Source organism: Idiotropiscis lumnitzeri, chromosome 5, assembly GCF_059441095.1.
Source record: "Idiotropiscis lumnitzeri isolate Australia: NSW breed Sydney's pygmy pipehorse chromosome 5, RoL_Ilum_1.0, whole genome shotgun sequence".
NCBI lineage: Eukaryota > Metazoa > Chordata > Actinopteri > Syngnathiformes > Syngnathidae > Idiotropiscis > Idiotropiscis lumnitzeri.
The window spans coordinates 16,791,672-16,819,275 of NC_142395.1; the positions used below are offsets into that span (position 1 = coordinate 16,791,672).

Genomic DNA, 27,604 nt, shown 5'->3' on the forward strand with positions numbered 1-27,604 from the left:
AGGGACGATGGGAGTTGGAGTTTCAAATACAGGTATTGCGATTTGTTTTGCCCAAATATGGTACATCTTTGCTATATGATAATATAGGCTGAAGAATTACTCTTAAGCCTACAATAACACAAAAAGGGTTCCACTGGTCTGCAAAAAAGACACAAAATTAATAAGTATATTTGATGTAAAGCAAAAAAAAAAGGTTTGACTGAAAATATATATTTTTTTGAGAGACGTGATGGGGTCAAATGGAATCATCCATCCATTATCTGTTGCACTTCTCCCCACATTCTACTTTAAAATGATCAGTCGATACAGACTGAGTAGTCTGATTGGAGAGTTACAAACCCCTAATTAATACATATTCCAAAGTAATTAGGACAGACGTACATAGTAATAACATTATATTTTTAAAAATGTTTGAATTGTATATATTTATAAAATATATTGTGATGAAAGTGTATTCCATGCAATTATTTCCAGCTATATTTCATTTTAATACAGAACAAAATAAAGACTAAAACAGTTTCGACACTGACATTTGTTTCACATCATAATTACTGATTTAATTTACTGAATCTTTATTACTCGAAAGAATCACGACTCAAGGAAACGAGAAAATCTTTATTTAACTTTTTAAATACAGTAAGATCACGCCTCCCATTGTATCCCGGTCCAAAGTGGTGTGCTGAGCCATCTTTCAAGTTTGACGTGACGACAAGTGTCATGGGTGGATGGTTTACCACAAAGGCGCTCGGGCTAGCATTCCCTTCCAGGTGAGGGAGTCCACCACCTGGAACGGAGCAGGGGAAATTATTGAGCCACTTAATTCAATGAAGCGCATTTTGTGACACCAATCTTTGCGCACCTGCATTCTCTTGTGAAGAAACATCAACTTCTGGTTCAGACATTCAATCTCCTGAGGCCACAGTGAAATACGAAAATATAAAATATCTACAAATGACGTTGTGTTGGTTGTATTCATTTACCTGGCTCAGTTTTTCATTGCGTCTCAGCTTTATTTGAGGCAGAAGCTCCTCAAGTCTATGAATCTGAAGAAGACAGAGAGAACAGAGGGAAAGTCAAACCGTTAACCCACTTCGGTTTGACGAAACACTGCACAAAGCCCATAATACGATAAGCAGATTTGAATAGCAAATTAGCCAGATAATGATTGTTATAGTGGATATGTGGTAAATTATATCATCACTATTATTTTTTCTGATATTTCACAAATTATAATACAATTTGGACATTAACTGGATGAGTGAAATGGATGCAATAAATAAAAACATTTCAGAATTCGTTTCACATCAGAATCTTTTGTGGCCGCATACCCTCTTGTCAACAGAGTGCAGTCTGCTCTTCATGCTCTTGTTGATCACAGTCATGGGGATACTTTTAGGTTTGGGACGCACTTGAAAGATACAAACAAAAAACTTTAAATACATTAATATTGCTAAAAAAAATAAGTACAATGTGTCATTGGGTCAATGTCATATGAAGTGCCTTTGGTGCTCTCGTTAAGAATCATGCAGTAAATATTTGCACACAACAAATATTTATTAAAAAAAAAAAAACTAGCTCATGAAACAGGCCTGGACAAAAATGAATGTGAGTCAAGTAGTCACTCTGCTGATTGGTGACATGGTGTGCATCACACTGAACATGGACTGGAAGACGCAAAGGAGACAGTTGTCTCAGTGGATTATAATGAAAATGATAGACAAGCATATTAAAAGGTAAAGACATTTTTAACCACAAAATCTCATTTTCCTTGGTAACTATTCATTCCGATTTGTGTCTTGTGTGACGTTACCATGCTGAAAGACCTTGGCTACCTCAAGCAAGTAAGGCCTGTGAAGAGAAACATCATCAATGTTTACAATGTATAAATAGCGGGGGTAGGCAACACTTGATTTATTCTTATAATCGAGAATAGAAAATAAAAAAGGGGGGAAAACATCGACCATAGTGCAGATGTGGTGTATTTTCACATGGTCTAACATATACAACTCATTTTATGGCCATGACGAGATTGTTGCTTTTAGGGATAACTAGTCTTGTGGTGGACCCCCGTAGTACGATGAGTGACGGTCCTGAGAGGCATCTGGCCTCAACATTGTTTACGACGGGTCAGGGATTCCGACAGCGGTCCTCGACTTCCCAAGGTACGTGTATATAGAAAGGGGGTCTGGCGACGAGGAGTTGCATATGAGAGGGGGTCCGTACCTGGTACCCTTAGGAGGCTGTTGAAAGGCCATTTTATGGGCAAGCAGGATAAGAATGCATATGCAATCAGGTCAAATTAGATATTCATGTCCTTGTGTGGCTATAAGAAGGGAAGGCCGGAGAGAGGGGGGACCTTTTCCGTTTTCTGTTTGGGGAGACTTCTTTGGACATCAGCATGTGACGAGAATAAAATCTCTTCATAACCAAAATGGCTGAGTCAGAGAAGTTTTTTCCATCACCAATTCTGCCATGCTCTGCGACCCGTCCGGAGGGAAGCTGAGCCAGACCCATCAACAACAAAATATACCACACAGACAAAAAGAAAACTACGTATTTCATGATTTGATTTACTTATCCTAAATTAGATTAAACTAAATGAAAAGAATTGAACTAAAGTTAAAATTTGCAAAATTAACATAAGGCTTAGTAGTTAACAACTATTAAGCCCCCTCATCCTCATAACAATTAGCTCTATTCTAACATATTAGTCACCAGAATCCTGCCTTTAAACACAGTTATGACAACAAAATATTTACCATAACAAAATAAAAATGATGACCTTTAAAAATGTATCCAAACTCTGTAATTAAATGTTCCCCTTTAAATGTGAGCACAAGTAAATGAATAAATACATACATGTGCTTGGCGTTTGCTGCGATGAAACTATTCAGTGGGATCAGACATCCACGCTGGTTTCTTATCTGAACATACATGACATTCATTGATTGAATAGTAATAATAATAATAATAATATTAATATTAATAAAATGTGTGAGCAGCTTACCTTGAATACAACATCGGAAGGGTTCAGGTCGAAGGCAGAGGCGATGATCTGACAAAGATGATAACAGCAAAGATGCTTTGGTCATATTGACTGACTGGTGAGTGAGTGAGTGTGTTGCCGTGACAACAGCATAAATAACATGGAGCACCTGTGTGATGGACGACATGTCGGCCGCTTGAGGAATGGACACCTCGCGGAGAGCCACAACTCTGTCATCTGCAACGTGCATCATATGTTACCCATAATATTTTTTTATTTATAAGTACTAGAATTACATCTGGAATACATGAATGGAAAGTTATCGTATTAGAAGAAAAATGTAGCCATGTTACAAGAAGAGATTCATGTTTGTGAAATGTAGCAAGTAGCAAGTTGTAATATTACAAGAAATGAAGAAAATAGTTGTGTAAATGTTACATGGATTAAGTTGTAATACGAGAAAGAAGCTGATTGTAATATTGTAATACAAGTAGTTGTAGATGTTGTGACACGAAAGGTCTATTTCAAGAAAAATATCACAACGTTACAAGTAGAAAAAAAACCCTGCTATGCTAATTAAGTCGTACAATGGAGTCATACCTTTACGAGAAGTAATACGGGTACAAAAATAAATTTGTAACGGGTTCACAGATAATTTTTTTCCACATTTTCTGCAACAGCCTCATCCCAAAGTGGAGTAAATTCACTTTTCCCCTCAAAATTCTACACACAACACCCCACGATGACAATGTGAGAATATTATTATAGTAAAAAAAAAAAATAACTAAAATAACTAAAATATTACATGTCCATAAGTATTCACAGCATTTGCTGAATATTTTGGTAAAGGACCTTCAGCAGTAAATACAGCCTCAAGTCTTTTTTTAATACGACGCTACAAGTTTGGCACAATTTTGGGCAGTTTTGCCCATTCCTCAATGCGGCCCGTCCCAAATTGGATTAGGTTGGATAGGGAGTGTCACTGCACAGCCATTTTCAGATCTCTCCAGACAAGAGATGGTCGATCGGATTCAAGTCTGGCCCACTCAGGGAATTCCCAGAGTTGTCCTGAAAGTACATTTTCACCGACTCTGAGGACACGAGCACTCAAGAGCAGGTTTTAATCCAGGATGTCTCTGTACATTGCTTCATTCATCTTGTCCTCAATCCTGACAGGTCTTCCAGTTTCTAATGCTGAAAATCATCTCACATCCATCCTGCATACTTCACTGTTAGGGATGGTCTTGGTCAACTGATGAGGGGTGCTTGGGTTCCTCCCAAAAATGATACATGACATAATCTGTCTCCTCAGTGTCTCTCATGGTCTACGAGTCCCTCAGGTCACGTGTGAATACTTTTACTACCTAGAAGTCTTTTTCATTTAGATTATGAATTTAAATCCACAGTAAGATGACGTAGCCGTTTTTGGCGCAGCCTTGCCCTCGTAAACGAGAAGCCCTTTGACTGGACTTGATGGGTCGAAAAGAGCACTTGAGACAAATGCAGCTGTTGACTGTCTTGTAACACGGACACACGCTTTCTTCGTTAACTTCTTCCTCAAAAACCAAAGTTTAAGAACTCATTTAAATTCAATTCGCATTCGTGACTTACTGTTTATTATAAATAAATTCAAGCCACGGAAACTCGCTCACGGTTGCCATGACGACGGCCACGCGCACTTAACTCAATCGCGAGGAAAGGTCTCGATTGTTGAATTAAATATGACACCTCACGTGAAATAACAAACCGTTTTTGTCGAGTCTCCTCAGGGCGACCCAAGCTTTGGTGACACACGCGGGGGAACCGAACCTCACGTCAGACATCTTTATTTTTTTTTTCCTTTAATGTCGGTGGCGAGGGAGCAAAGATCCACGACAGGACCGATTTTCAAAATAAGACTAAGTTTCATTAGAATGCAAAAGAAAAGCAGCACGGTTCGTCAGTTTATTTTGAAAAGCACCAGAAGTAAATGTTCTCACTTGCATTTGAACGACAGCGCTCACATTTATTACCAACAGCAACAAATCACACTTTACATTCTGTACTTTCACACAAATTAAAGTTATTTCAAAACAAAAAAAAGCTCATGTATTGAATCTAAATGTCCCACTTTTGAGCAGCTTGCATCTCTCCAACTCCACGTTCCGATTATTTTCCCACACCGTGCTCCACAACCAAGATCTTCCCTAAAAGCGCCATGTTCTGCTTAGCTTTCTTCCAGTTCTCATTACGAGGTGATGGAAATCATATTGTTGGGACTCAGGATCTCGATCCAGTAGCCATCAGGGTCCTGGATGAAGGCCAGTCCTTTCATTTTACCTGGGAGAAAAAAAAAACAGAAATTTTTATAATAAGAACAATAATAATAGGAAAACATAATTTAATGGTACGTCACTTAACTAAAAAGAAATTGAGTTATTCAGTATAAATGGATTTTTGTTCAGAACAAAAATTACCTTTGTGAGTAAATTGAAAGAGGATCATCATTATTTCAGTACTTTCGTGACATTTTATTTGGTTAGCGAAAGATTTTTCAAATGTAAAATACACCCACAGGGAGACACACCAAAAAATTGGGAACAGTGCTTTAAAGTTGCTGTCAAATATCTCACCGTCATCGGGTTTCTTGACGAAGGTGACGCCTTGCTCTTCGAACAGCTTGCAGGCCTGGTTGACATCTGGCACCGCGATGCCGATGTGGCCTGTAACATGAACGTAAATCAATGCGTTTTGATTTTTCTTTGGTTTCTTTTGAAAGAAGTGACTCGTTTCTGCTAAGACTCAAAGAGCATTCATTTACAAAAAAGGAGCCTGACGGAATGCGATCACAGATTCAATTGCTCCGAACATTCTGCCTTAAAATCGTAACGACGGATTGTGTTAGCAGTTTGAACGGGTCTTATTTAAATGATGTCCAAACTTACCAAAGCCACGTGGATCAGAGTTTCCGTTGTGGTATGACTGGCTTTCGTCAGACTCCGAACCCCAGTTACTGGAAGAGGGGTGAAACATTAAACAAACACGTGGGGAAACCTAAGCTACTCTGCCAGAGTGGTCTGTTGAGCCCGTTTTAAACCACAAGGAACGTTCAACTGACTATGTCGCAAGTCAAATGTTCTGCTCTCGGAACAAAGGTGACCATCTTAGGGAGCCGGCGAGGTCCTTACTGCGTCAACTCGATGGTGGCCCTGCGGGAGAAAGTCCAGGACGTCCTCTCGCTCACGTCGGAGGGGATCTCGTTCTTGTCTTCGTAGCCCAGGAAGAAGAGGGAGAAGCGCATAGAGGGGAAGTCGAATCTCTGCAGCAGACTGGAGGGGAAATTGTACATGTACACACAGAGCGCAAAGCTTAACTCAGGGCACCATTCAAATGAGTGTGTTAATACTCACGTCATGCCAAGGATCCTGGTGTAGAAATCCAAGGATTTAACCGGATCCTTCACTCGCAGCATCGTCTGCTGCATCATGAAATTCTACACAACATACAGGAATGGAATTTTTATACACATAACTGGAAGACCAACTGAATCTTTATAAAAGGAGGAGTACAAAAACAGAGGTGATCAAAATATCATATTCTGACACGAGCCTGTGAAAAACGGCATCAGAGCCAAATGGCATCTCTGTGTGAGCGTTCACTTGCAACTAACAACCATGTGTGTGTAATGACACATCTCAACAAGCCGTAAAATTGGACAAGGGTCTTTCAAAATGGTGAACCCAAATGTGGCAAAGCTGAGACGGCAACAAACAAGTTGTAGATTTACGAATATTCATAACATTCAGAGAAAAGAAATGTTGTATAATTAAAAAGGACAAAATCATAGGATCCTGGGAAAAGTCAACATTTTATGAAAAGGATGTTACAATGATAAAGAAGGAATACTTAAAGAAAAATAATCCTAATTCTAACAACAAAAAGTGATAAAGGTTGGAAAAGAAAGGTGCAGCATGATAGAAAAAGTTACATGAATAAATTTGGAGTTGTACAGGAAAAAAGGTTGTGGATTTTCAGGAAAAAAATGTGTGGTATTATCATTAAAAGTTATAAAGATAAAACAAAAGAAAAAATGTGTTATGTGGCAAAAACAAAATTATGTTAAGAAATTAAAGTCACAATTTTATGAGCACAATGTTACAAAAAAAAGTCAGAATACTCAAAGACCAGAAAAACAATTTGACATGATAAAAAGTCATACAGTCACCTTGCCAGGATTATGTTGTGAGAAGAAAGACATTCGTACAAGGACCATGTTAAATGGAAAGGTGAGGTTATCGGATGAAAAAAGTCAGAATGTTTTGAGAAGAAACTTGTGTGGTTATCAAAAGAGGAAAGTCGTAATGCTATGTTATTAGTAATAATGTGTCTATTATTTTTTTAATTTTATAAATAAGTTAATCAGAATACAGTGGTAGCATTACTAGAAAAAAGTCAATGTTACGGGAATCAAGCTGTTAGGTGTCAAATAGAAAGTTGAAGCACTTCAAATACGAAAGGCATAATAGATGATTCTTCACAAAAATTTACCTTAAATTAAAAGAAAATGTAAAAACCTCAATGTATAAAAGCGGCATTCTCATATTCCTATTTTTAGAGCTTCGGTGTAAATGTGAGAGACTTATTCGAGGAGCTCTTCAAGACCGTGTGTGTAGGTTCAAAGTTGAAGCATCGAGAGTTCAGACTGGAATGCTGAACACTTCCCTGTCAGTCAGAACGAATGGCAGCAGACAGGGCCAACATTCACACCCCGCCTTTCTTACTTGTCACACCAAAAGAGAGAGCCAAAAGAATCTCAAAAATCCACATCAATATACATTGAAATGACTCAAGTCTTAGTTGTTTACTAATGTGATTTGAGAAGAACGGCTCCTTTTTGATTGGGGAATTAGCCTTGGGAAATGCGCAACACTGAAACAATAATAATAATAAAAAAATTAAAAAAGTATAGATTTAACTTTGTCATTTCGCGTCACAAGTAGAAGGCAACAAAATGAGTACGGAATGAGTTGAACAGAACGAATTGAGAATGTTGGGAAGCGATCAGTAAATACAATGGTATTCAAACGCTTACTTTTTTCCCAATTGATTAAAAAATTCCAACAAAACTGTTCAGCTCATTAAACAACAATTTAAACTAAATAATTTAAGCGCGAGCAGTTTTAAGTTGACATGGTCGCTGTGGAAAAAACGAGTTATATAATGAATGTTGCCTCCATTCATTGAATAGGAATTATATTCAATGAAACTGTGGATCTGTGGGAATTTTGTAAACGTGGAAAAACGGTACCCCTGAATTTTGAGAGTTTTGTGAATATTTCGATGTTGGAATTTTTTGGATTGGACGAAAAATATATAAGTTGATGTATACTTTTTAAATCTATAAAATGCTAGGCTAGCTAGCTTGTAACTTTAGTTAGCTGCGTAATGCTAACTCCCAGTTTGCAGCCTTCAGCCCAAAACTTGACAATTTTTGCACTACGAATACACACCATCAGCACAACCCTTTACGTATATTTCACACTTATTTTATTGGAATGCCTGTTTTTTTTTGTAAGAGGCCAAGTCAGGACGTGATCAAATTGCCCATGTCCGATAATGGATGCAGCAAAGTCACTAAGAAATGGTGTCTGGTCGGCTGGCTCACAGTTTAAAGGGTTGACGGGTCAAAAAAAACTTGACTCCCACGTCAACAACCATCCTTACCTTAGTAATGGGGTCTCCATCTTTACATGCCGCTGCCACCAGCTCGTCCGATAGACCTTTGTCGCTCATTTTGTCTCGGGGAATTGAGTTTAGTACCTCGGTGACATGTTAAGAATAGTGCGGTGTGGTTGACACTCGGCTCGGACTCGGGAGGCTTCGGCTGGGGGCGGGGTGAAGAAGAAGTAAAGCTCGACTCTGATTGACTGTATATTTCACCATAGCCAAGCTCCTAAATACACTCGCTGCAATAAAAGATAGTTATGTGAAATGCATTTTAATATGATAAGATATGTTGTAACGTATGAAATAAAGAGTCACACACAATCCACATAAAAAGCAACACTTTATGCCTTCAAATCAGTGTCAGTATTTTTATTTTCAAAATAAAAGCAGGACGTGAGCTGTGGTGACGTTAACATGATGGGCGCGGTTGCCACTTGTTTGACAAGTTAATGTTTTTTTTCGTGTTATTTTGTTTGCGGAGTTAAATCAGGCAGCCATGTGGACACAATTTCCATACTATAATATAGTGTTAATTTAGTGTTAACTTGAGAAATTTGGTGCACAATAAAAGATAAGCAAGTACAAGACAAATTTGCCACAGATGTTTATTATCTAGACAAGTTTAAATTGTGACCCCAAGGATACATAGCTGGTATTTAAAATAACACAGCCAGCTGTACATCATTATTGGGCTGCTGCAGAATGAACAGATGCACGAGGGAGATGATTGAAAAAAAAATCCAAAGCCCAAATTGAAAATACCTGAGAAAGTGGCCACTAATTCAAACGGAGTTTATGATGTGACTGTTTAGTTCCCCATGATTAAAACAATGGTATTTATTCATTAATTGCCATTTATTTTTTTTTCTCTCTCACATGATTTAGTTTAAATTGGTTCTCTTACCTTCTCACCCAATAAGATGTTTTTTCTTTAAAAAAAAACCTAACTTAAATGATAGAAGAATACAAGTGCCATTGAAAACCCGCCCACAGGCAATACAATACAAAAAGGAGTAGATGAAAGGAAGGGAATAAAAAAGCCCTTTGCTGCTACAATAACGGCATTCTCAATAGCTACGTCCAAACATGGTGTAGAACTGAGCTGGCGCCTTGCCGCAGACACAAAGCTGACCGGGCTGCAGTGTCTTGAGTGGCGAGAAGGGGATGCACAGACTCTTGGCACCCATGGATGGCGCTCCTGGCTCAAGGTCTTCATCCCTGATACACAAATTAAATCAATTAGCACTCAAAAAAGGCAAAGGGAGGCAAACAGAGGACACGTGGACTTACTTGGCAGTGGTTTTCTTGATCCAGTCTTCACAATCCATAACACCACAGAACGGGATCTGGACAATCTGCCACGAGGAACAACATCATCACGGTGGTGACATACAACAATTGGGCCAATTTTGAGCATTTTCCCTCTTATTTTCAATTACTGAATTTCGTCTGTTTTTAAAAAAATAGAGGTGTTTTAAAAGTGGTTTTCTCTTAAGTCTAAAAACCCAAGTGCACACACATTCAAAGTCGTAATGTGTGTACACTTTAGTTAACACGGTGTGACTGAGGAAAGGACATCTTATTTGTGGGCTTGATCCTCACCTTTCCAGAATCCAAGTCCTTCTGGAATTGTTCCATCGTGTCTGCAGCCACCAAGTGAGTCTTAAGGTCATTTGACGCTCTGTTTAAAAAAAATAAATTAAATTTAAAAAACACACACACACACACACACACACACACACACACACGAACAGTATATTTTAAAATGTGTTAATTTGTCATTCTTGCACATGAACGTGTCAGATTAATATTTTGTTCCTTCCTTTCTCCATTGTCAGTTTTACAGATGCCACTACTGAGCTGTAAGTGTTTTGATTGACTGCTAAAGTCACTGTAAATACGTCATTCCAGATGTTTGCTGCCCTTAATTGGGGGAAAAGTGTGTAATCAAAGAGTAAATGCAGAAAATATATCAGCACTTTCTAAGCAGGCATCCGATCAGACTACTACACAAGACGCCATCTCATATGCTGCTTGGAGCCACTGTTGCACTAACATGTTGTGACGTGTTAGCCACATATCTTCAGCAATGTCCTGTTTTCTTTGGCATTTTGGCTAGGAGGCTTTATTAGGGAATTAACAACAGTGACAGACCAGTGAGTCAAATTCTATTATTTGATGAGAGATCAACATTTCAGAATGTATTTCCATCTTCAGATTGTCTAGGTGATTAATAATTGAAATGTATTTTTTTTTCCTCAATTGATCTGTTTTTAGCACCTTCGATGGTTCTCTCTGTTGACATGCCCTACTTACAACAATAACATGGCTGCTAACCGGCAGAAGTTGGTTTAGTCACGATATTTAGCGACCTTTTCAACTCGTCCAGCAACAATTGAAACTAGAAATCTTTTATTTTTTAAAGAAATTAGATCTTTCATTTTAAGGCCCTACTTAAATTATCACCTAACATGCCAATGAATACCTGTAAAAGTCACATGGTAGGAGTAGAAACGAGTGAGTGTCAATCTTGTATCAATGTACTAGTCAGCCTTACTTATTGAACAGGCAGCTCTGAATGTCCTCCAACATGGCGGCAAGTTTCTTCTCCACCTCGTCCTCTGGGATGGTCACCTTCTCGCCAGTGTCTCGCCTCACGGCGACGCACTGCCGCTGTTGCATGTCCTTCGGGCCTACCTCCAGACGGATGGGAACGCCCTGGTATGGATAATAAAAAAGGCATCAATTTTTACCCACTTGTAATGAATGGTTCCTGCTAAGGTGATGACTTTTAGACCTTGAGCTCCCAGTGGTTAAACTTCCATCCTGGTGAGTAGTTGTCCCGGATGTCGCTCTTCACTCTGATGTCAGCGGCTTGCAGCCTGTTGACATACTTGGCGCACTGGTTCATCAGCGCTTCCTTTTCCTGGTCTGCCAGTGATGCAGTGATTCCACATGGAATGATGACAACCTGAGCAACAAGGCACAGGACATCATTCATCTAAGCGGCCAGTAAGATAAAATACAAAAAAAAAGCAATAACAACAGTTGTATAACACATGCCCCGGGTCAAAAGTTACCACTGTTGCGAAATTACACATCGTTGAACAGAGCTGCAATACTGCAGATGTAACATATCACATGAGCTTTCACAACAAAAATGTTTAATACTTAACTATTTTTATAATTTCATAAGGAAGTAGCTCCAAAGCCAAGCATGTAGAGTCTCAGCCGCCGAACTACACAAGTACAAGCAATGAGTGTCTCTGCTATCATTGCAAGGAATCTCTCAAATATCTGAAGTATTTTGTTGCCTTCAATTTCTCCTCTTTCTAAGTTCTTGTACTATAAAGCCATAGTGGTCAAGGCACTCCGCTTCTTCCTTGACAATTGCCTAATTTTGTTTGTGGACCAATAAAATATGCGGCGCCTCAAAACGTTGATTTCCGAAAGTGCATTTGAGATGCTGCAGTGTGTTGGTTGTGTGTGCGAGGTGGGTTTGGTGTGCAGCAAGGCCTTAGGGCAGTGCTCACTGTGAGTCTACCTGAAGACAGGCCACTCGGGGTGGCAGCACCAGCCCCCTGTTGTCTCCGTGCACCATGGTGAGGACGCCGATGGTCCTGGTGGTAAGGCCCCAGGAGTTCTGGAAGGCCAACTGCTTCTCGCCGGGCTTCTTCGGATCTTCGAACGTAATCTCGAACATTCTGGAGAAGTTCTGACCGAGATGGTGGGATGTTGCACCCTGCAGCAGCCAGCAAACACAACGTAAGCAAACCAGTTCCGACTGCTACCCAGCAAGCTCCGATGGGGGAGCATGTACTTGGATGGCTCGTCCACTGGCGGAGATGAAGGCCTCTATGGTGGTGGTGTAATCGCCTCCTGCAAACTTCTCCTTCTCAGTCTTCCTGCCTTTCACCACTGGGATGGCCATCAGCTCCTCATACACTCTGGCGTAAAGGTCAAGGATCTGAAGCACCTATAACGCAAAGTACAAAACTCAAACAATTTCTGGAAAGAAAAAACACCACGCCAAACTTTCCGGCATACAGAAGGTGGGGCCATTGCCATGAGCCCGGTGCATCAGACATTTTGGTGGCGGAAAGTAAATACTTTTGTATTTGTGTTACATTCCTACAATTAACTAGTTTTCAATGTAAACATTGATGCTGTGAGAAAGGGTTATTATCAAAACAAAGCTTGTTATGGTACTTAATCACCTTGTAAAAGGTTTCAGTCCAACAACGTAATCTAACTTTTCATAGGGGGACGTTTTGAACTCAGAAAGCAGCTTGTAAAAAAACACCTTGACAAATAAATTCTAATTTATCAATAAATAGAAAAGTTGTCGAGTCCTAAAGGAATCATTTCTGAAAGAAGGTCCCATGGCAGATCAATAAGCAAGCGTGGTTACCTCCTTAGCGGCCTCCTCTTTGGTGGCAAAGGCCGTGTGTCCCTCCTGCCACAAGAACTCACGAGTCCTCAGGAAGGGTTGGGGGTGTTTAAACTCCCATCTCTAAATCAAGAGTGGGGGAAAGAGACAAGATTTCACACTGCTTGACTTCAGTAGACTGAAAGTTCAGAATGGGAAATTTGTAGACTGACCACGACGTTACACCACTGGTTGAGCTTGATTGGCAGATCTCTATGGGACTGGACCCACTTGGCATAGGCTGGATACATCACTGAAAGACAAAACCATTCATTTCTTAGTTCTTATTTAGGAAAGTATTTAAAAAAAAAAAATAATACTTTGACAGGCATGTAAAGAAAAAAAATAAGGCCAACAGACATCTGACAAAGTGGGGGAAAAAAGCACAACAAAATTGGCAATTTTAACAGATCAATCTCAAATTATTTTTGGCTCATCTTCCAAATAATTAGCTGTTCCATTCTTTTTAAATCGTGCTTTTCATAAACTTCAGCTCAACAGATGCCAACACTATTCCCCAGGCAGTGCGTTGCGGTAAAGATGGCTGGTGTTAATTATTGACTTAAGTCTCCACTTAAACACTAAAAAAAACTTTCTAAAGACGTCACACATTGAAAAGTGAGCTAACATGGAGTTTGCATGTTGACAAGCATACAGGGAAAAAAAACGGCATTAGTCGAGGATGTCTGACCTGTCTCGCTGGTAGGTCTGACAGCAATGGGCTCGGCCAGCTCTGTCTTCCCCGAGCGCGTTACCCAAGCAACCTGGAGAACAAGGCAATTGATTTAGAACAATATTGACGTTAATTGATGTATAAGCTTCTGATTCTGATTCTAATTCGGTGCTAGTTCACCTCTGGAGCAAAGTCTGCAATGTGCGTCTTCTCCTTCTCCAGGGCGGCCTGTGAGACGAACATGGGAAAGTAGCAGTTCTCCACGCCTAGCTTCTTGATTTCGCGGTCAAAGAATTCCTTGATAGCCTCCCAGATGGCGAAGGACCACGGGCGAAGCACATAGCAGCCGCTCACGTCGTAGTACTCGATCATCTCCGCCTTGGTGATCACCTGGTCATTGAATAAATACAGACGGCATCGTACGCTGTAAGAAATGTGTACCAAATATTGTGGTCAGTGGGTGAATTTGAATGTACCTGAGAGTACCAGTCTGCCAGGTTCTCCTCTTTCTTGGCTTCTAAGCCCAAACTGAAAAGGATGAAGGCAGATTTACAACCAAAGATTTATTTAAAAAATAAATAACAGTCGTAAATCACGTACACTAGTAGGAGGAATGCAATAAATGTGTAATACTGTACATAGCAGTATTATAGCTTTATAAGCAAATATTTGAAACAAATTTAGAGGACAACTTTCCACTATATGAATGGATACATATCATGCATTTCTTCACACAATTTAAAACAGTTCTAAGGTGTCTCAACGTCCATCCATTCTTTTAATAAAAATACTGCAAGAAACAAGAATTAAGTTTAATTACTAGATAATGTTTTTAGCCTTGCAAAACTCAGCCTGTCTTGGGGGGGTGCTGCAGTCTCATGCAAAAGAGCCACTGCTCACCCTGCCCCTCTCTCTGAGTCTGGCTTTCTGAATATTTTTAAAACTAACTGGGAAGGTCATTCAGATATGAGGTTTATTAAAAAAAAAATATATATATATATATATTATATAAAACATGTGAAATGGTTTCTTTTAATTTTTAAAATAATAAATTAATAGAAAAAAATCCTTGTATTAAAATGTTATTAATCCGTTCCAATCCGGAATGAATACAAATCGATGTAAATGACTTACCAATTTTAGGAGGGATTTTGTTTTGTTTCTTTAACAGGACTGTTGGTAAATTAAATGCTCCGTGGGCTGGATTAAAGAATGGAGTGGGCAAATCCGTTGGCCGCCCCTCACCTGTCCCCTGTATAAGTAAGAAGCTCTCACCGCGTTTGCTTCTTGGGTCCTTGACCATCTCCCGCACCTCCAGCTCCTCCGGCGGGATCCTTGCCCTGACTTGCCTTGTCTCCTTTCCCCTTCTTGGCTCCTCCAGCAGCTCCTCCTGTTGCACCTGCTCCACCTCCCTGCTTCTCAGACTTGTTCTCCCTCTCTTTGCGGTTCTTGTCCTCACCACCAGCTGCCGCCACCGGTTTGTAATCCTGCCCGGTGAGCGTCTTGTATTTGTTCTTCAGGTCCAGCAATGTCTTCACGGCTTCGTCCACCTGATCCTGAAACAGATGACCTCCGTGATGTGTGGCCTCCTTCACAAAATGGACCCCATTTTAACAAGGTCAAGCTATACTGCAAATTGCGGAGGGGGGGTGGATCCATATAATTAACAACCCCAAAATGCTTAGCAGTGCCAATACTGATAGTTGACAGCAAGGTGGACCAGTGGTTAGCACATCTGCCTCACAAGTAGGTGAATTTGCAAAAAGGAACATCCAAATATGCAAGGAATTATTCCTTCCATTTTTAATGAGCATTCAATCTTTGGTCTTACCTTAGGGGCTTTTTCGGCTTTCAGCGTCCTGACCAACTCTCCCTGCTGAGCCACCTTCTCAAAGAGGCTAGTGGCAGATGCAATGTCGCTCTGAACTGGAGCTGGAGCTTTCTGGGCCGGTGCTGCTCCAGGTTTGTACTCCTCGCCGGTGGCCTGCTTGTATTCGGCCTTCAGAGCGAGCAGCTGCTTGACTGCAGCGTCCACTTGGTCCTAATTGAGTAAAGAGAATACACCTAATTTAAGTGACCGGTGAGTGGAAAGTGGATTAAACACCACTTTCGAAATCTGAAACTTGACTTGAAATTCAAAATCTAAACCTTAAACCTTGTTTGAAACTAACTTTTAAACCCTAATTTAGTTTTGAATGCTTATTTTGATCTTTATTTGAAACTCAAACTTTGTTTTGACATCTTAATTTGAAATGCTAAACCTGCGTAGAAAACATCAACTTGGGTCTATTTCATCCCTGCTAACCACCACCGCTGGTGTTTAAGTCATTCTAAATTCAAGGAACTGTAGTTACAGACATAACTTTCATTTGAAACTGTGACCCAGTCTGAAAATTTGAAGCCCCAATTTAGGCCTGAAACCCATATTATAACCCTTAACCCAGACTTGAAACTGTAAACCTTGTCTGAAACACTAACCAAGGATTAAAGACCTCGTTAGAAACAATTACTTTTGTTTGAAACTGTAACCCATGTAAACCCAGAATTTAACCTTTAATTTGAAACCATAATGCGGGCTTGGAAAAAATAAGCCTTGTTATAAACCCTAATGTGTAACCCATATCCATTCTTGAAACCCAAACCTTTGCATTAAACCCTTACCTAGATTTGCATCTTTAATTTGAAACCCTAATTTTGGTTTTAATTCTTTATTTTAAATATTAACCTTGGCATAGAACCCTAATTTCCATTTGGAACAAATTAGAGCAAGGTGAAATATATTTAAATTGAGTTTTGAACATTTCAACAATAACAATCTCGTATACCTTGGGTGCTTTTTGCGACTTGAGTTTCCGCACAAGCTCTCCCTGCTGCGCGACACGCTCGTATAAACCGGATGAAGCAGAAGAAGAGGAGGAGGAAGAGGAGCGGGAGGAGGAAGAGGAAGAGGTCACAGCAGATGAAGGTGCAGTGGAAGCAGTCGCAAGGGTCATCCCGGGTTTGTAATCCTGACCCGTCAACTTTTTAAACTCTGCCTTGAGCGCCAAGAGCTGCTTGACCGCGGCGTCGATCCGTTCCTGGTTGCATCAACACATGAGCTTGTAGCGGCGGGAAAATTGCATGTGGAAGCGATGCGAGCGATGACGGGGGAGGACCACGGTTAGCGGGACGACATGACACGTTAGTTTTTCGATGATGAGACAAGTGACAAAGAGGAACTTGACGAAAAGATGAGGAACAAGATGAACACGACTATAGAACTGACTAGCACCTCTGAAGGGACAGATGGATGGATGCATGCGATGTGAACATCTCAACTAAATACAGTGGAACGTTCCAGATTGAACAAGCCAAAAGTGTTACAATTTTTGCAGTTTAATGACGATTTCCTCTAAAAAGAAAAAAATAACTAAATTTTACGTTCAACCATTTATGCCAGACCTCAGCTCAGTGAACTTCTATAGAAGGTGTGGGCAAAGGTTTTGGTTTTTAAATTGGGTCATTTGTAGATGAGGTAACTATTGTTAAAATGTGCAAGTCAAATATGTGCAATTATTTTTATGCCAAAATAACTCACTTATGTTTTGATGCAATTGCTTATAATATAATGAACAAATTAACAATTAAATTATTATTTTTTGCTCATTAAAAAACAATTGGTAATATTTTGATTATTTACAATATATAACTATTTTAATCAAACAATTTTTAGGAAACAATTGATAAATTATTGCAAAAATAGTAATAATGTTGGGCTCAAGCCATACTCTGTCCACCTCTGATCTAAAGAAACAAAGTTATCCATCGCTTGCACACTAATAATGATTTCATGATGAATAACTTAATTCTCATGTATTGTCAATGTGAAAACTCAAACAATTGTAACATATCAGGTTTTGTTGTTCTGTTGGAAGTTCCACTGAAAGAACATTATAGCCCGTTACCTTTGGCGCCTGCTCTGCCTTCAGCTTTCTGACAAGCTCGCCCTGCTGAGAGACGCGCGTATATGGGCAAGGAGCAGCGTCTCCTGACGGGGAAACTGGAGCTGGGCCGGAGGCAGGGGGAGACATACCCGGCTTGTAGTCCAATCCAGTCTGTTCCTTAAACAGAGCCTAGTGAAAAATAACAGAATAAACTCATTGAAACATCATGAGTATGATTGTATGATTTTAAGTAAACCATAGAGGGAGAAAAAAAACAGTACAATTTTTTTTTTGGGGTGGTGAAATTGTTTGCATCTATTCAAATGTACATTTTAATCATTATTTGCACATTTTTGCTTGGTACCCAACCCACAAGAACAGGAAAAGTTCACTGTTTATTAAAGATTTACCTTCAGGGTAAGAAGCTGCTTCACCGCCTTGTCCACTTCCTCCTTGGGAGCCTTGGCTGTCTTTAGCTGGCGGACAGCTTCCCCCTGAGCGACAATGCTCGAGAAGAGCTCACCAACTGTGGAGGAGGAGGTGGCCGCAGGGGCAGCGGATAGAGAAGCAGCTGTCGATGATTTGGCAGCAGCATTGGCCTGCTAAGAGAGGTCAGGACACAACATTCAGTAAATCCTCATAGCAAAGCTGTTGTTAGGGACTAATTTAAAATTTGATTTCAAGGACAATGTGTAATTTTTAAATATGATTAAGGACCAGATTTTCACTTTTGATTTTGTAATTTCAGCAATGGTAGAGTTCTGCCATTTCAGAGAATTGCATTGTCATTGAACAAACTGGGCCCGAACGTATAAAAACATCCCATACTTGAATGGAAGAATTAGAACAAAATGGACACGCACTGTGTTGGCGGGTGTCTGGCTCTTGCCCTTGTCCTTGTCTTTGTCTTTGGACCCGGCGGTGGGCATCTCCTTGACATGACCATCGGGAATGTAGATGAGGACACATGGACTCTCCTTGCAGCTGTGAGGACTGCAGAACAAAGTCATTGTCATCACATAATATAATAAGTTTCGTGTGCATTCCGAAACAATTTTATTAAATGCCATTTTTATCGAACATGTGAAACCAGGGAGAGATGTCGCAAGTACATAATACAATCACAATTAATATTTACAATGCCTACGGAAATGTCAGTAGTGTTGATCCTAAAACGATTAGGTCGCATCATTTAGAGCCACGAATCCGACCAACAAAGATCCTTCGGATGAGAAAGTTGCAGTTCATGTTTTGTGTTTAAAGGCAGGAAATAAGTTCAAGTCAAGCCAGTCGCCACAATGATTGATTTAAACTAGAAATAATACTACTTCAAAATAAGAGCCTAAACAATATTGACATAGACATCAATGCTTTGTTAGACTTCGGAATTGTTGCGGCAGTTGGCTTGTGATCCGTCTTCTCGATTGGATTTGCTCCATTAAATGTATAAAGACGGTCCATGCAGTGTAATTGTGAATGCGGGCTTCATTTTATTTTTTAATCTTTTCTTTAATGATGCATCCACAAATGTCAATGAATGGCAGGAATAAGTCAAAGGGACAAATATTTAAGAAAAAAAAGATTTGATTCGCAGCCATTATGGACGTACCACACTTCACCAATTTTTGCAATAAATCCATTATCTTTTATGTTTCTTTCATTTTTACACGCCATTACCAGCTAAAGTAATTGAATTACTACAAATCTAGTGGTGCATGTTAATTTGGCCAGTGTCGCTTGAGAATCAGCCTCTTTAACCTCCTTACCTGACTGGCTCATAGGGCTGGTCACAAATGTAGAATCCCCTCCTCTGTAGCTGAATGATATCGCCTTTCTTCAGAGATTTCAGACAGGGGTCGCCAAGCATCTTTTCCTCCATCTGAGACATCATACAGTCATGTCAGTAACAGTCCACGTCCACTCAGATAACGCTTCACTGGTGCACACCTTGCTGTCTTTGTTGATGTAGTCCTTGAAGTTGTCATCCTTGGCGATGACCGCTTTGGTGATGAGGGGCTGGTAGTTGACGCAGATGGTGGGCAGGAGAGGGGCGCCAGCGGTCTCCGTTAGCCAGGTGATTTTGGTAGTCTTCTTATAGTCTTTGTTGTCCAGGTCTAGGCGCGCCTCCATGGACAGGATCTTACCGTCAGCCCCTCTGAGCAGAGACGTGAAAAATAAAATTCATGAGCACATTTCCCGTAACTCATGCCCTAAGGCCCCTATCTCACTGAGCTGCGAAACAGACTTTTCGAAGGCAGCGAATGTTGAATTCATGTCAGAGTTTGTTCAATATCGCAAATATTCGCCAGACTTCAACCAAAAGTTTTAGTAATTTTTCTTGTCGCAAGGACAAAAGAAGTACAGGCGAACGTCTGATGACCGTTTGCCAAACATTTGCGACCTTGAACAAACCCTGACGTGAACGCATTTTTCTACCTTCCCCAACAGTCAGAAATGTTCGTGCCTCAGTTGGATAGGCGCTTAAGCAAATCACCTGGGACTTGACTAAATAAACAATTGACCTCAGACAGAAGACTCCTTACGCTGTATTGTGTGTATACAATCAGGTGTGATTTTAAGGTACGCACTTGTTGATCTTGGTGATGATCAGGTTGCCCCAGTTAATGAAGGTGACCACCTCACCCTCTGTGAATGTCTCGGCATCCGCTCCTTCCACCAACACTCGGGGTCCATACCACACCTGCTTCATGCCCACCTCTGCATTCTACGAGGAAGAGAGAAATTCAGCCACTGCATGCGTGTGCGTGTGATTGAGGAATAACTGCACACCTTTGGATGTTTGGCCACTTCTTTCATCTCCTCCGTAGCCTCCGGAACAGAAACGGGAACTGCATACGAGCTGGAGAGAGCCGTGTATCTGGGCGCTACTGGGTCAATCACCTAACACATGCACAACATGATTTGAAGAGGAGTTAAACACAATAATAATAAAAAAAGCAAAATATATTTATACTTCAGGAGTCACATGAGAGGGGGAAACGGACTTAATGAGTGAATAACTGCTCCATGCAGGTTAAACAAAAATAAAATAGCTGCTTGTTCAATCCACAATCCACTTTGGCAAATTAATTTTCCAAGCTCTTGAAACCGCATGAAGTCCCCTTCTTGCGTCTCACGCACGGTAAACAGCCTAAAGCAGAATGACGGAGGGGGGTGTGGGCTGGGGTGGGGTGTTGAAGAGAATGGAGAGGATTGGGCAGAGAGGAGTACCTTCACGCAGCTAACAGGCAGCTTGGAAACACACAAGAGTGAGGAGATGCCGTCACATACTGTATGTGCACACACAAGTACAGTTGGAAAAAAAGGTAGCGCAAACTACAAAGTTGAACCCTCCCAAAAATAGTCCAATCTCACTCTCGACCTCCAACCATTGTCATCCAAAACAAAAGTGGGAAAACTTTTGCGGCATTTTATTTTTAAGACAGACAGGTCATTTGTAGATGAAGTCAAAATGTAAATGTGAAATATCCAAAACAGTACATTATAAGAAAGTCATGCTCATTTGTTATTGTTGACAATTCGTAAATAGTTCATTGATGAGTTCAATCACTCTTGTCGCATTATTTCCACTTCATTATTTTTTTCGTGGAATGGTTTTTGCTTAACTGCTACTTATCATCCTAACATGAAACCAGCTGAAAAGCACACCAAGATAACATATATAGTATACTGTACCTGTAGATTAGGCTATTACTTCAACATACTGGATTTACGTGTGAAGCAGCCACCCAAGAAAACAACAAACAGCACACAATGAGAAAAATAAAGGAAATGTGGGACACGAGAGGGTACGACGTGTTGGATGGTAGGGGAAAAGGGGGAGGGGATGACGGGATGAGGCCATACGAGCTGACTAAACTTGCCACTAAGCAAGCTTCAACGTGAGCCTTCATTTACTCTAATTCGGCAACCAGAAATAAAAGCCTCTTGTGCCATTTCCAGTTTTCTCTCATTCTTTGTGTAATGATGCGAGATAAGAAGGGAAGCCGTACTTTCTTATTAAAGGCCCAGATCTTGTCCCACTCCATGTTCACCACTGACCTGGATCCACCCTGCAAACAGAAAGATGTTTAGCGGCCAGTTAGAAACACAACAAGTAAATTCATTTTTGTGCCCTTTAAAATGATGGTGGTTCGTCACTCGAGCATTTGAGTGGACATCTATTACTCAAATGTTATGTGTTACTAGAGGACTACAGTGGCGCAGCATCACCAGGCTTGGCTTTTAATGAATTACGTGAAAACTCAAGTTTAGGATTGTTTGGCCTTGGTGAAAGTTGACGCCACAAGATGCAACAAGGGCAGTCTAAATGACAAATTAGTCACGTTTGGTGTCTGATACGTGTTTTATATGTCAAGGAGGAGCTAAATTTCATCTGGGTTGTTAGTAGAAGTCACAGAAAAGTCCTCATTCTGTATATGCGTGTACACCGCATACTTCTGGTGCATTTATTCAAAATCAAGTAAACCTGTATGCTATTTCAAGATTAATAACAAAAGGTGCATTTGAAATTATACTAAAGTGGTAACTAATAACATGGGCAATTACAATAATTTATAGTGGTGGTCATCAATTACTTTTTAATACTATTTGCAGCATGGCTCCATGCACCATCCCTAAACCCACAAATGACCAATTTGGTGAAAATAATGTATTGGGCACACTGGGGCCTTTTAGCAGAAGAGCCTAAGGGATGAACATACCTGTGCCGCTATGAACTGTTTCAGGCCCTCCACGGTCATGCCCCTCCTCAGGACGCCCCTGACTGTGGGGAAGCGAGGGTCGTCCCTGAGAAATAGTCACCGTGACTTCAACTTGCGCATTGTACAAGGCTGAGTTTGTGAACAAGCAGCCTCACCATCCATCCACGTATCCCTCCTCCACGAACCATGTGAGCTTGCGCTTGGACAGCACCGTGTTGTTAAGGTTGAGGCGAGCATACTCCCAGATGTACGGTTTCCTGAGGCGCAGCGCATTGATGAACCAATAGTACTGTTCGTCACGGTCGTGGTATTCGGTGGTCCTCAGGGCATGCGTCACATTCTCTCTGCTGTCCACGATAGGGCAGGCGAAGTCGTACGTTGGATAGACCCTGGAAGAGAAAGACGACAGGGTCATCAGGTTGGAAATATTCCCTGGCATTAAACAGCAAAAGTGTTATGATTTATTTGCGTACTTGAATGTGCTTCCCGTCCGAGGGTGGGGGCTGTTCTTGCAGCGGTACAGCGTGGGGTCCCGCATGCAGCCGTTGTTGGAGTTCATGTCGATCTTGGCCCTCATGCAGCACATCTGACCACGCTCTGTGCCGGCTTTCATTTCCGCCCATAGCTTCATGTTTTGCTCCAAAGCTGAAAAAAAAGACATAATCTAGTCGGACATGTTGTCATTTTTTTTTAAATAAGATTAGAAAAGGTTTTAAATGCATTTGTGTACTTGAATAAGTACTAGCTAAGTAGAAAATATTTCAAATTAAATATAAATTTAAAAAAATTATTCATTTAAAATGATTCTTTTAAGTCATAGTAAATATTAGTACGAGTTTAATTAATCAATTTCATTTCCACTGTCTTTTTTTTCAATAAAGTGTTGAATGTAAAATACATGTTGGAGTATAATCAATTCCAGAATAACAAAATTCATCACTGTGGGAAAAAAGTAATGAAACATGGTATTTCTGTAAGAATGACTTCCCCAACGTACTCCAACATCATCTTTTTTGTCAAAAATATTATTAATCCAATACAGGTTAAAATATTAGAAACATATTTTTTGTCAAACATTAAAAATATATATTCATACACATTTGAAACTTTGAAGCTTGCCTGGAAGCTACTTCAAGTCTTGAAATGACCTGGACAAGCAGAAATATTCACTAGTATGGAATACATTGTTGGCAAAAAATATGACATTGTGGTGCAACTAAGTTTTGTTGCGTTCTTTCATACGCACTGTTATTCCTGCACTTGGACTCGGTACGCTGCTCCCGCTCCTGCTTCATTTCCTCAGGGGGCGTATCATCTATGTAGGCCTTGCCCTCGGCCATCAGCTGCTCAGCCAGCTGCATGATGACGTTGAAGTGGTCGCTGGTATAGGTGAACTGGTCCGGTCGGATCTGCAGCATGGCCACGTCCTCCAGGATCACCTGAGGGGATGCAAAGCCATGTAATAACACCCAAGCAAAATGTGATACTTTCGCTTTCTCACCCTTTCAAAGTCCTCCTTCTCCTTCTCCGGGTTGGTGTCGTCAAAGCGCATGATGAGCTGGCCTTTAAAAGTGACCTGGTAGTGCTGGTTGAGCAAAGCGGCCTTGGCGTGGCCGATGTGCAGATAACTGAGCGCAAAGACAAAAAGGTGAAAATCATCTGACAGAATGTCACATTTCACTTCCCGAGCGAGTCTCACCCGCTGGCTTCAGGTGGGAATCGAACAACCACCTTGCCCATCTCAGCTCCGGGCAAGTCCACAAACTTTCCCACGTCAGCCTTCTTCTCCTTCGCCTCGGACTGACAAGCAGATGAGAATACCATCACAAAATAGAAATACAAAATAAATAAATAATGTGTGTTCAGTTTACTGCATTTACTGCACATTTTATTTTGCCATTCACTCACGGTGTGATTTTAAGTCATTGTGTTCAATCGTATGTGGCAATGTGCATGTATACTTGTTATTGTAGTATTAGTGCCGTCCAAAAATATGGAATGCGTGACTTCATCCACACTTGTTTAGCATCACCATAGACATGTAGTATCTGCCTATTGTTTCACGATGGCAGATGCATTGTTTTGAACTTATTTTTAGAATAAATAGTTCAGCGATTTAAGTAAACTGCAGCTGATAAAGAAAATATATGAAAATGCTTATGTAATTGTGAACAACAAGAATCAACAATTTTTATACAAAGTAAAAATATTTTACTAAAATATTTTGAAAAGTAAAAAATTAATTTAATTTGAAATAAAATTAGTATAAAAAATACTTTAATGGTATTTTGAAGTTATAAATATTCTATAATCTTTATAATTTATTGTAATATATAGTTTGATCCCACAATTTGCAAGGGAAAAGGACAGGGCTAGGCCGGAAATAGTAAAAAAAAAAAAAAAAAAAAAGAAAACATTATTTTTGAAATGTTTAAAAATCAAAAAACGTTGATAAACACTCAATATGTTTTTCATGAAAAAAATGGGGGGGAAATATCGGAGAAGCAAACAACAACAACAACAAAAATGTTTAAAAATCTAATGAGAAAAAAAATGAATATGTGAATCTGCAGGTGCCGAACTAAGAGTATGTGGGCATAGACTATTTCATGATTTATTCCTGACTGACATGATTCATGATAGAGAAAAACACTAAGCACAGTATGCCATCTATAATCTTGTATGGCTTACATTGGACTTGGTTGGTGGAGCGTTCCTGCTGGTGTATTTGTTGTCCAAGGCAGTGAAGGGAACCTGAGAACTCAGGAAAGAGAACCAGCGACTGACGTGGGCAAAGGCTTTGCCCTTGTTTGGCCAATCATTGTGACCTTGAGAAGACAAGTCACCCTAATTTTCAATACAATTTGAATTACAAACTCGTCTGAATTGTTTTATTAAAGTCGCTCACCTTTGAGGGCGGCCCACACGGACAGGTCGGCCAGGGTGAGGGCATGGCCCACTAGGAAAGTTCTCAGAGACAGCGCCTTGTTCAGCTCAGCCAGAGACGCGTTCAAATCTGGCTGGCCGCAAAGACGACGACTGCTGAATTCCAGCCAGTGATCCACCTGCATATACCACACACACGCGCACATGTTTTATGAAACCAAAGAAAAATCCAAATAAGTGTTGAAGTCTAAATTTTAACATACAAACTGGAGGTTGACCAGTGTGCAGTAACATAGTCTTTCATTATATTGGGGCATTCAATGTCTTACATTGTATTACAGTACTTGCATGAAATCTGGTTGCTCAAAGTATGATTACGCTAAAACATAAATTTAAATTCACCAATCAAGAGCAAACCATCCATTACTCAACCTCACTGGTTTGTTCCTGTTTATTCCCATAATTCCTATGGAAAGTGTTTCACTTTGAAAATTCACAGAATTTTGCATGCATACACACACCTCAGTCTGTTCCATCAGGTTGGCTCCATAAAGGCCGAGAGCCGGCGCCACCCGCGCCAGATATCGGCTGATGGAGTTTGCGTCATTGAACTGGATGGCACTGCGGAGACGACAACAGTGTTTTAACCTCTTACATGGGGACAACTGGCTGCAGATGTAGTCCGTCTTACTCAGAGACGTGAAGGCGGGTGTCCTTGCCTTCCTCCACTGACAGCTGCACGGTTCCTTTCACATGCTCGGCAGTCAGGAGGGCCCCTGAACAGACAGAATGATCTCACTGTAAAACAACCGCTGATTCTCCTCGGGCATTCTTGTCAGTGCGAAGATTAGAACTGGAGCTAAGGACTACTTTAAAAAGTGTGTTTTCATAAGTTTTAGTGTGTTTTTAAGGATATGGAAGGAGTAAAATTGTGCTTAAATGGTCTCTCTATAGCACGAGTGGTCTGTTTTGCGCCTTGGTGTAAGAACACACCATGACAAGCAGGGAAGAAACAGTTGCATGCAAGGGGGCGTAAATGGCTTTGTATGTCACTGGGGGAGGCATGCTCACTACCATACTGGTTGTTTTTCATTTAACTGTTAAAAACTTACTAGTGTTTCTCCTATCAACACTGACCGGCTACAATTATGACGTCACGACTGCGACTCTGTTCTGACCGTGTCGCAGCCACTATAATGCCCCCTTGAAAATCCCTCAAACTGAGTTTTGCAGTCTTGCATCAGCATGCAGTACCCACTGCGCCACGTGTCGCTGTTTAGCCGCTGTCAACTTGAACGACGCGATTAAATTTATGGTTAGTCCTTAATGCACTTCTTCACTGACCGCAAATGAATTTTGGATTCAGGTATTACGAGTATTAGTTCCGTTGAATAACACGCAAGCGGGGGTTTCGTTAGAACCATCAAATTCATTTGGGTTCCCTCGTGTTTATGAGCTGATGCAACAGACGTCAATCATTCGCGTCACTTCCAAGTTCGTTAAAGGCTAAAAATATTTGTTTGAAGGCAGACAAAAACGTGTACACTTAACCACAATAAAAGTTTGAGCTTTTCGGTATAAAGGAACTGAATTTTATAGGAGGTTTTGTCGCTTGTTTTGACTGCCACGACTACAGGTTCACTAATTGGTTGACGTACACGCCCCACTCAAGCATACTAAAGCACATAAGTGACTTCATAAGTTTTTGTTCCTTCATTTTGTTTACGTGACAGTGTTTGGAGACGCCGGCACGAACTAGTATTGCATTAGAAGTCGTGATTTATACCAATCAATGTTTTTATTTACCTTGGTGGCACAATATTTATCCAAATCCCCGCTGTTTTTTTTCCGTTCCAAACAAACAACATATATCCGAGTAATAATGAGGCTCAATGGCCACTAACGAGTTTGTGTTTTTATGCCACACACGTAACCGTGTCAATAGCACGTTAGCAGCCTAGCCAGGGGTTACGCGTGAATATTATTCTTTAGAAACTCAGACGAAAGTTGCCACTCACCTAAAGGCGGGTTGCTAGTGTTGATGGTCAGGTTTAAAGCCATAGTGTGAGATTTATAGCCTTCTCTCCGTGTACGAAAAGAGCCCACAACGACTAGATATGATAGCAGTCAATGTAAACCCGACTAGCTGGCCACACTCAGCCGCAAGAGGATCGTGTGGACAGCAAGCGTGCTTCTTCGCGGGGTTTCCAATCACGTGGCTCACTACTGCCACTTAGCGGTGCACCGTAGTCAGACGATTCTGTAGTTGACTAAATG

The 27,604-nt window shown here is 40.6% G+C and overlaps 3 protein-coding genes across 5 annotated transcripts; all 3 read right to left on the reverse strand.

Moving 5' to 3' along the window:
- Positions 1 to 600: 600 nt before the first annotated feature.
- LOC148337079 (uncharacterized) lies at positions 601 to 4,860 on the reverse strand. The gene is made up of 9 exons (XM_088297086.1): positions 4,734 to 4,860; positions 3,156 to 3,223; positions 3,008 to 3,055; positions 2,860 to 2,924; positions 1,811 to 1,848; positions 1,329 to 1,408; positions 981 to 1,043; positions 860 to 910; positions 601 to 784 (listed from the first exon to the last, which is right to left on the reverse strand). The coding sequence occupies exons 1-9, from the start codon at positions 4,807 to 4,809 to the stop codon at positions 731 to 733; spliced, it is 543 nt and encodes a 180-aa protein (XP_088153212.1). The 5' UTR covers positions 4,810 to 4,860; the 3' UTR covers positions 601 to 730.
- A 56-nt stretch (positions 4,861 to 4,916) lies between these two features.
- glo1 (glyoxalase 1) lies at positions 4,917 to 8,877 on the reverse strand. Its single transcript, XM_088297085.1, has 6 exons — positions 8,690 to 8,877; positions 6,376 to 6,458; positions 6,154 to 6,294; positions 5,911 to 5,978; positions 5,599 to 5,688; positions 4,917 to 5,305 (listed from the first exon to the last, which is right to left on the reverse strand). The coding sequence occupies exons 1-6, from the start codon at positions 8,756 to 8,758 to the stop codon at positions 5,214 to 5,216; spliced, it is 543 nt and encodes a 180-aa protein (XP_088153211.1). The 5' UTR covers positions 8,759 to 8,877; the 3' UTR covers positions 4,917 to 5,213.
- Positions 8,878 to 9,279: 402 nt separating this feature from the next.
- eprs1 (glutamyl-prolyl-tRNA synthetase 1) lies at positions 9,280 to 27,550 on the reverse strand. 3 transcript variants are annotated; one of them, XM_088296829.1, is made up of 35 exons: positions 27,346 to 27,550; positions 26,019 to 26,103; positions 25,849 to 25,948; positions 25,350 to 25,506; positions 25,133 to 25,269; positions 24,141 to 24,241; positions 23,943 to 24,069; positions 23,688 to 23,880; positions 22,915 to 23,086; positions 22,597 to 22,830; positions 22,442 to 22,526; positions 21,731 to 21,790; positions 20,949 to 20,969; positions 20,508 to 20,618; positions 20,306 to 20,442; positions 19,665 to 19,872; positions 19,484 to 19,596; positions 18,581 to 18,710; positions 18,128 to 18,319; positions 17,739 to 17,906; positions 16,620 to 16,871; positions 15,626 to 15,835; positions 15,070 to 15,350; positions 14,271 to 14,322; positions 13,975 to 14,184; positions 13,813 to 13,885; positions 13,295 to 13,374; positions 13,104 to 13,205; positions 12,513 to 12,668; positions 12,237 to 12,434; positions 11,490 to 11,663; positions 11,250 to 11,410; positions 10,295 to 10,373; positions 9,983 to 10,047; positions 9,280 to 9,910 (listed from the first exon to the last, which is right to left on the reverse strand). In XM_088296829.1, exons 1-35 carry the CDS (start codon positions 27,386 to 27,388, stop codon positions 9,760 to 9,762), a joined length of 4,818 nt encoding a protein of 1,605 aa, XP_088152955.1. In that variant the 5' UTR covers positions 27,389 to 27,550; the 3' UTR covers positions 9,280 to 9,759. The 3 variants fall into 3 exon arrangements, with proteins under 3 accessions (XP_088152955.1, XP_088152956.1, XP_088152957.1); XM_088296830.1 differs by lacking the exon at positions 20,949 to 20,969 and having other exon boundaries at positions 27,346 to 27,549; XM_088296831.1 differs by lacking the exon at positions 16,620 to 16,871 and having other exon boundaries at positions 27,346 to 27,548.
- Positions 27,551 to 27,604: the final 54 nt, after the last annotated feature.

Excerpts from the sequence above, each read along its gene's own strand:
- glo1 (XM_088297085.1), bottom strand. The coding sequence starts at position 8,758 with ATGAGCGACAAAGGTCTATCGGACGAGCTGGTGGCAGCGGCATGTAAA. Across the intron at positions 5,979-6,153 it reads GCCACCATCGAGTTGACGCA|TAACTGGGGTTCGGAGTCTG; the intron begins GTAAGGACCTCG and ends CCCCTCTTCCAG. Across the intron at positions 5,306-5,598 it reads CGTCAAGAAACCCGATGACG|GTAAAATGAAAGGACTGGCC; the intron begins GTGAGATATTTG and ends TTTTTCTCCCAG.
- eprs1 (XM_088296829.1), bottom strand. The coding sequence starts at position 27,388 with ATGGCTTTAAACCTGACCATCAACACTAGCAACCCGCCTTTAG. Across the intron at positions 24,070-24,140 it reads TTCCCACCTGAAGCCAGCGG|TTATCTGCACATCGGCCACG; the intron begins GTGAGACTCGCT and ends CTTTGCGCTCAG. Across the intron at positions 21,791-22,441 it reads AACAGTTCATAGCGGCACAG|GGTGGATCCAGGTCAGTGGT; the intron begins GTATGTTCATCC and ends TTCTGTTTGCAG.
- LOC148337079 (XM_088297086.1), bottom strand. The coding sequence starts at position 4,809 with ATGTCTGACGTGAGGTTCGGTTCCCCCGCGTGTGTCACCAAAGCTTGG. Across the intron at positions 3,224-4,733 it reads GAGGAGACTCGACAAAAACG|ATGACAGAGTTGTGGCTCTC; the intron begins GTTTGTTATTTC and ends TGCACGTTGCAG. Across the intron at positions 1,849-2,859 it reads GCAGCAAACGCCAAGCACAT|GCCTTACTTGCTTGAGGTAG; the intron begins GTATGTATTTAT and ends TTCTCTTCACAG.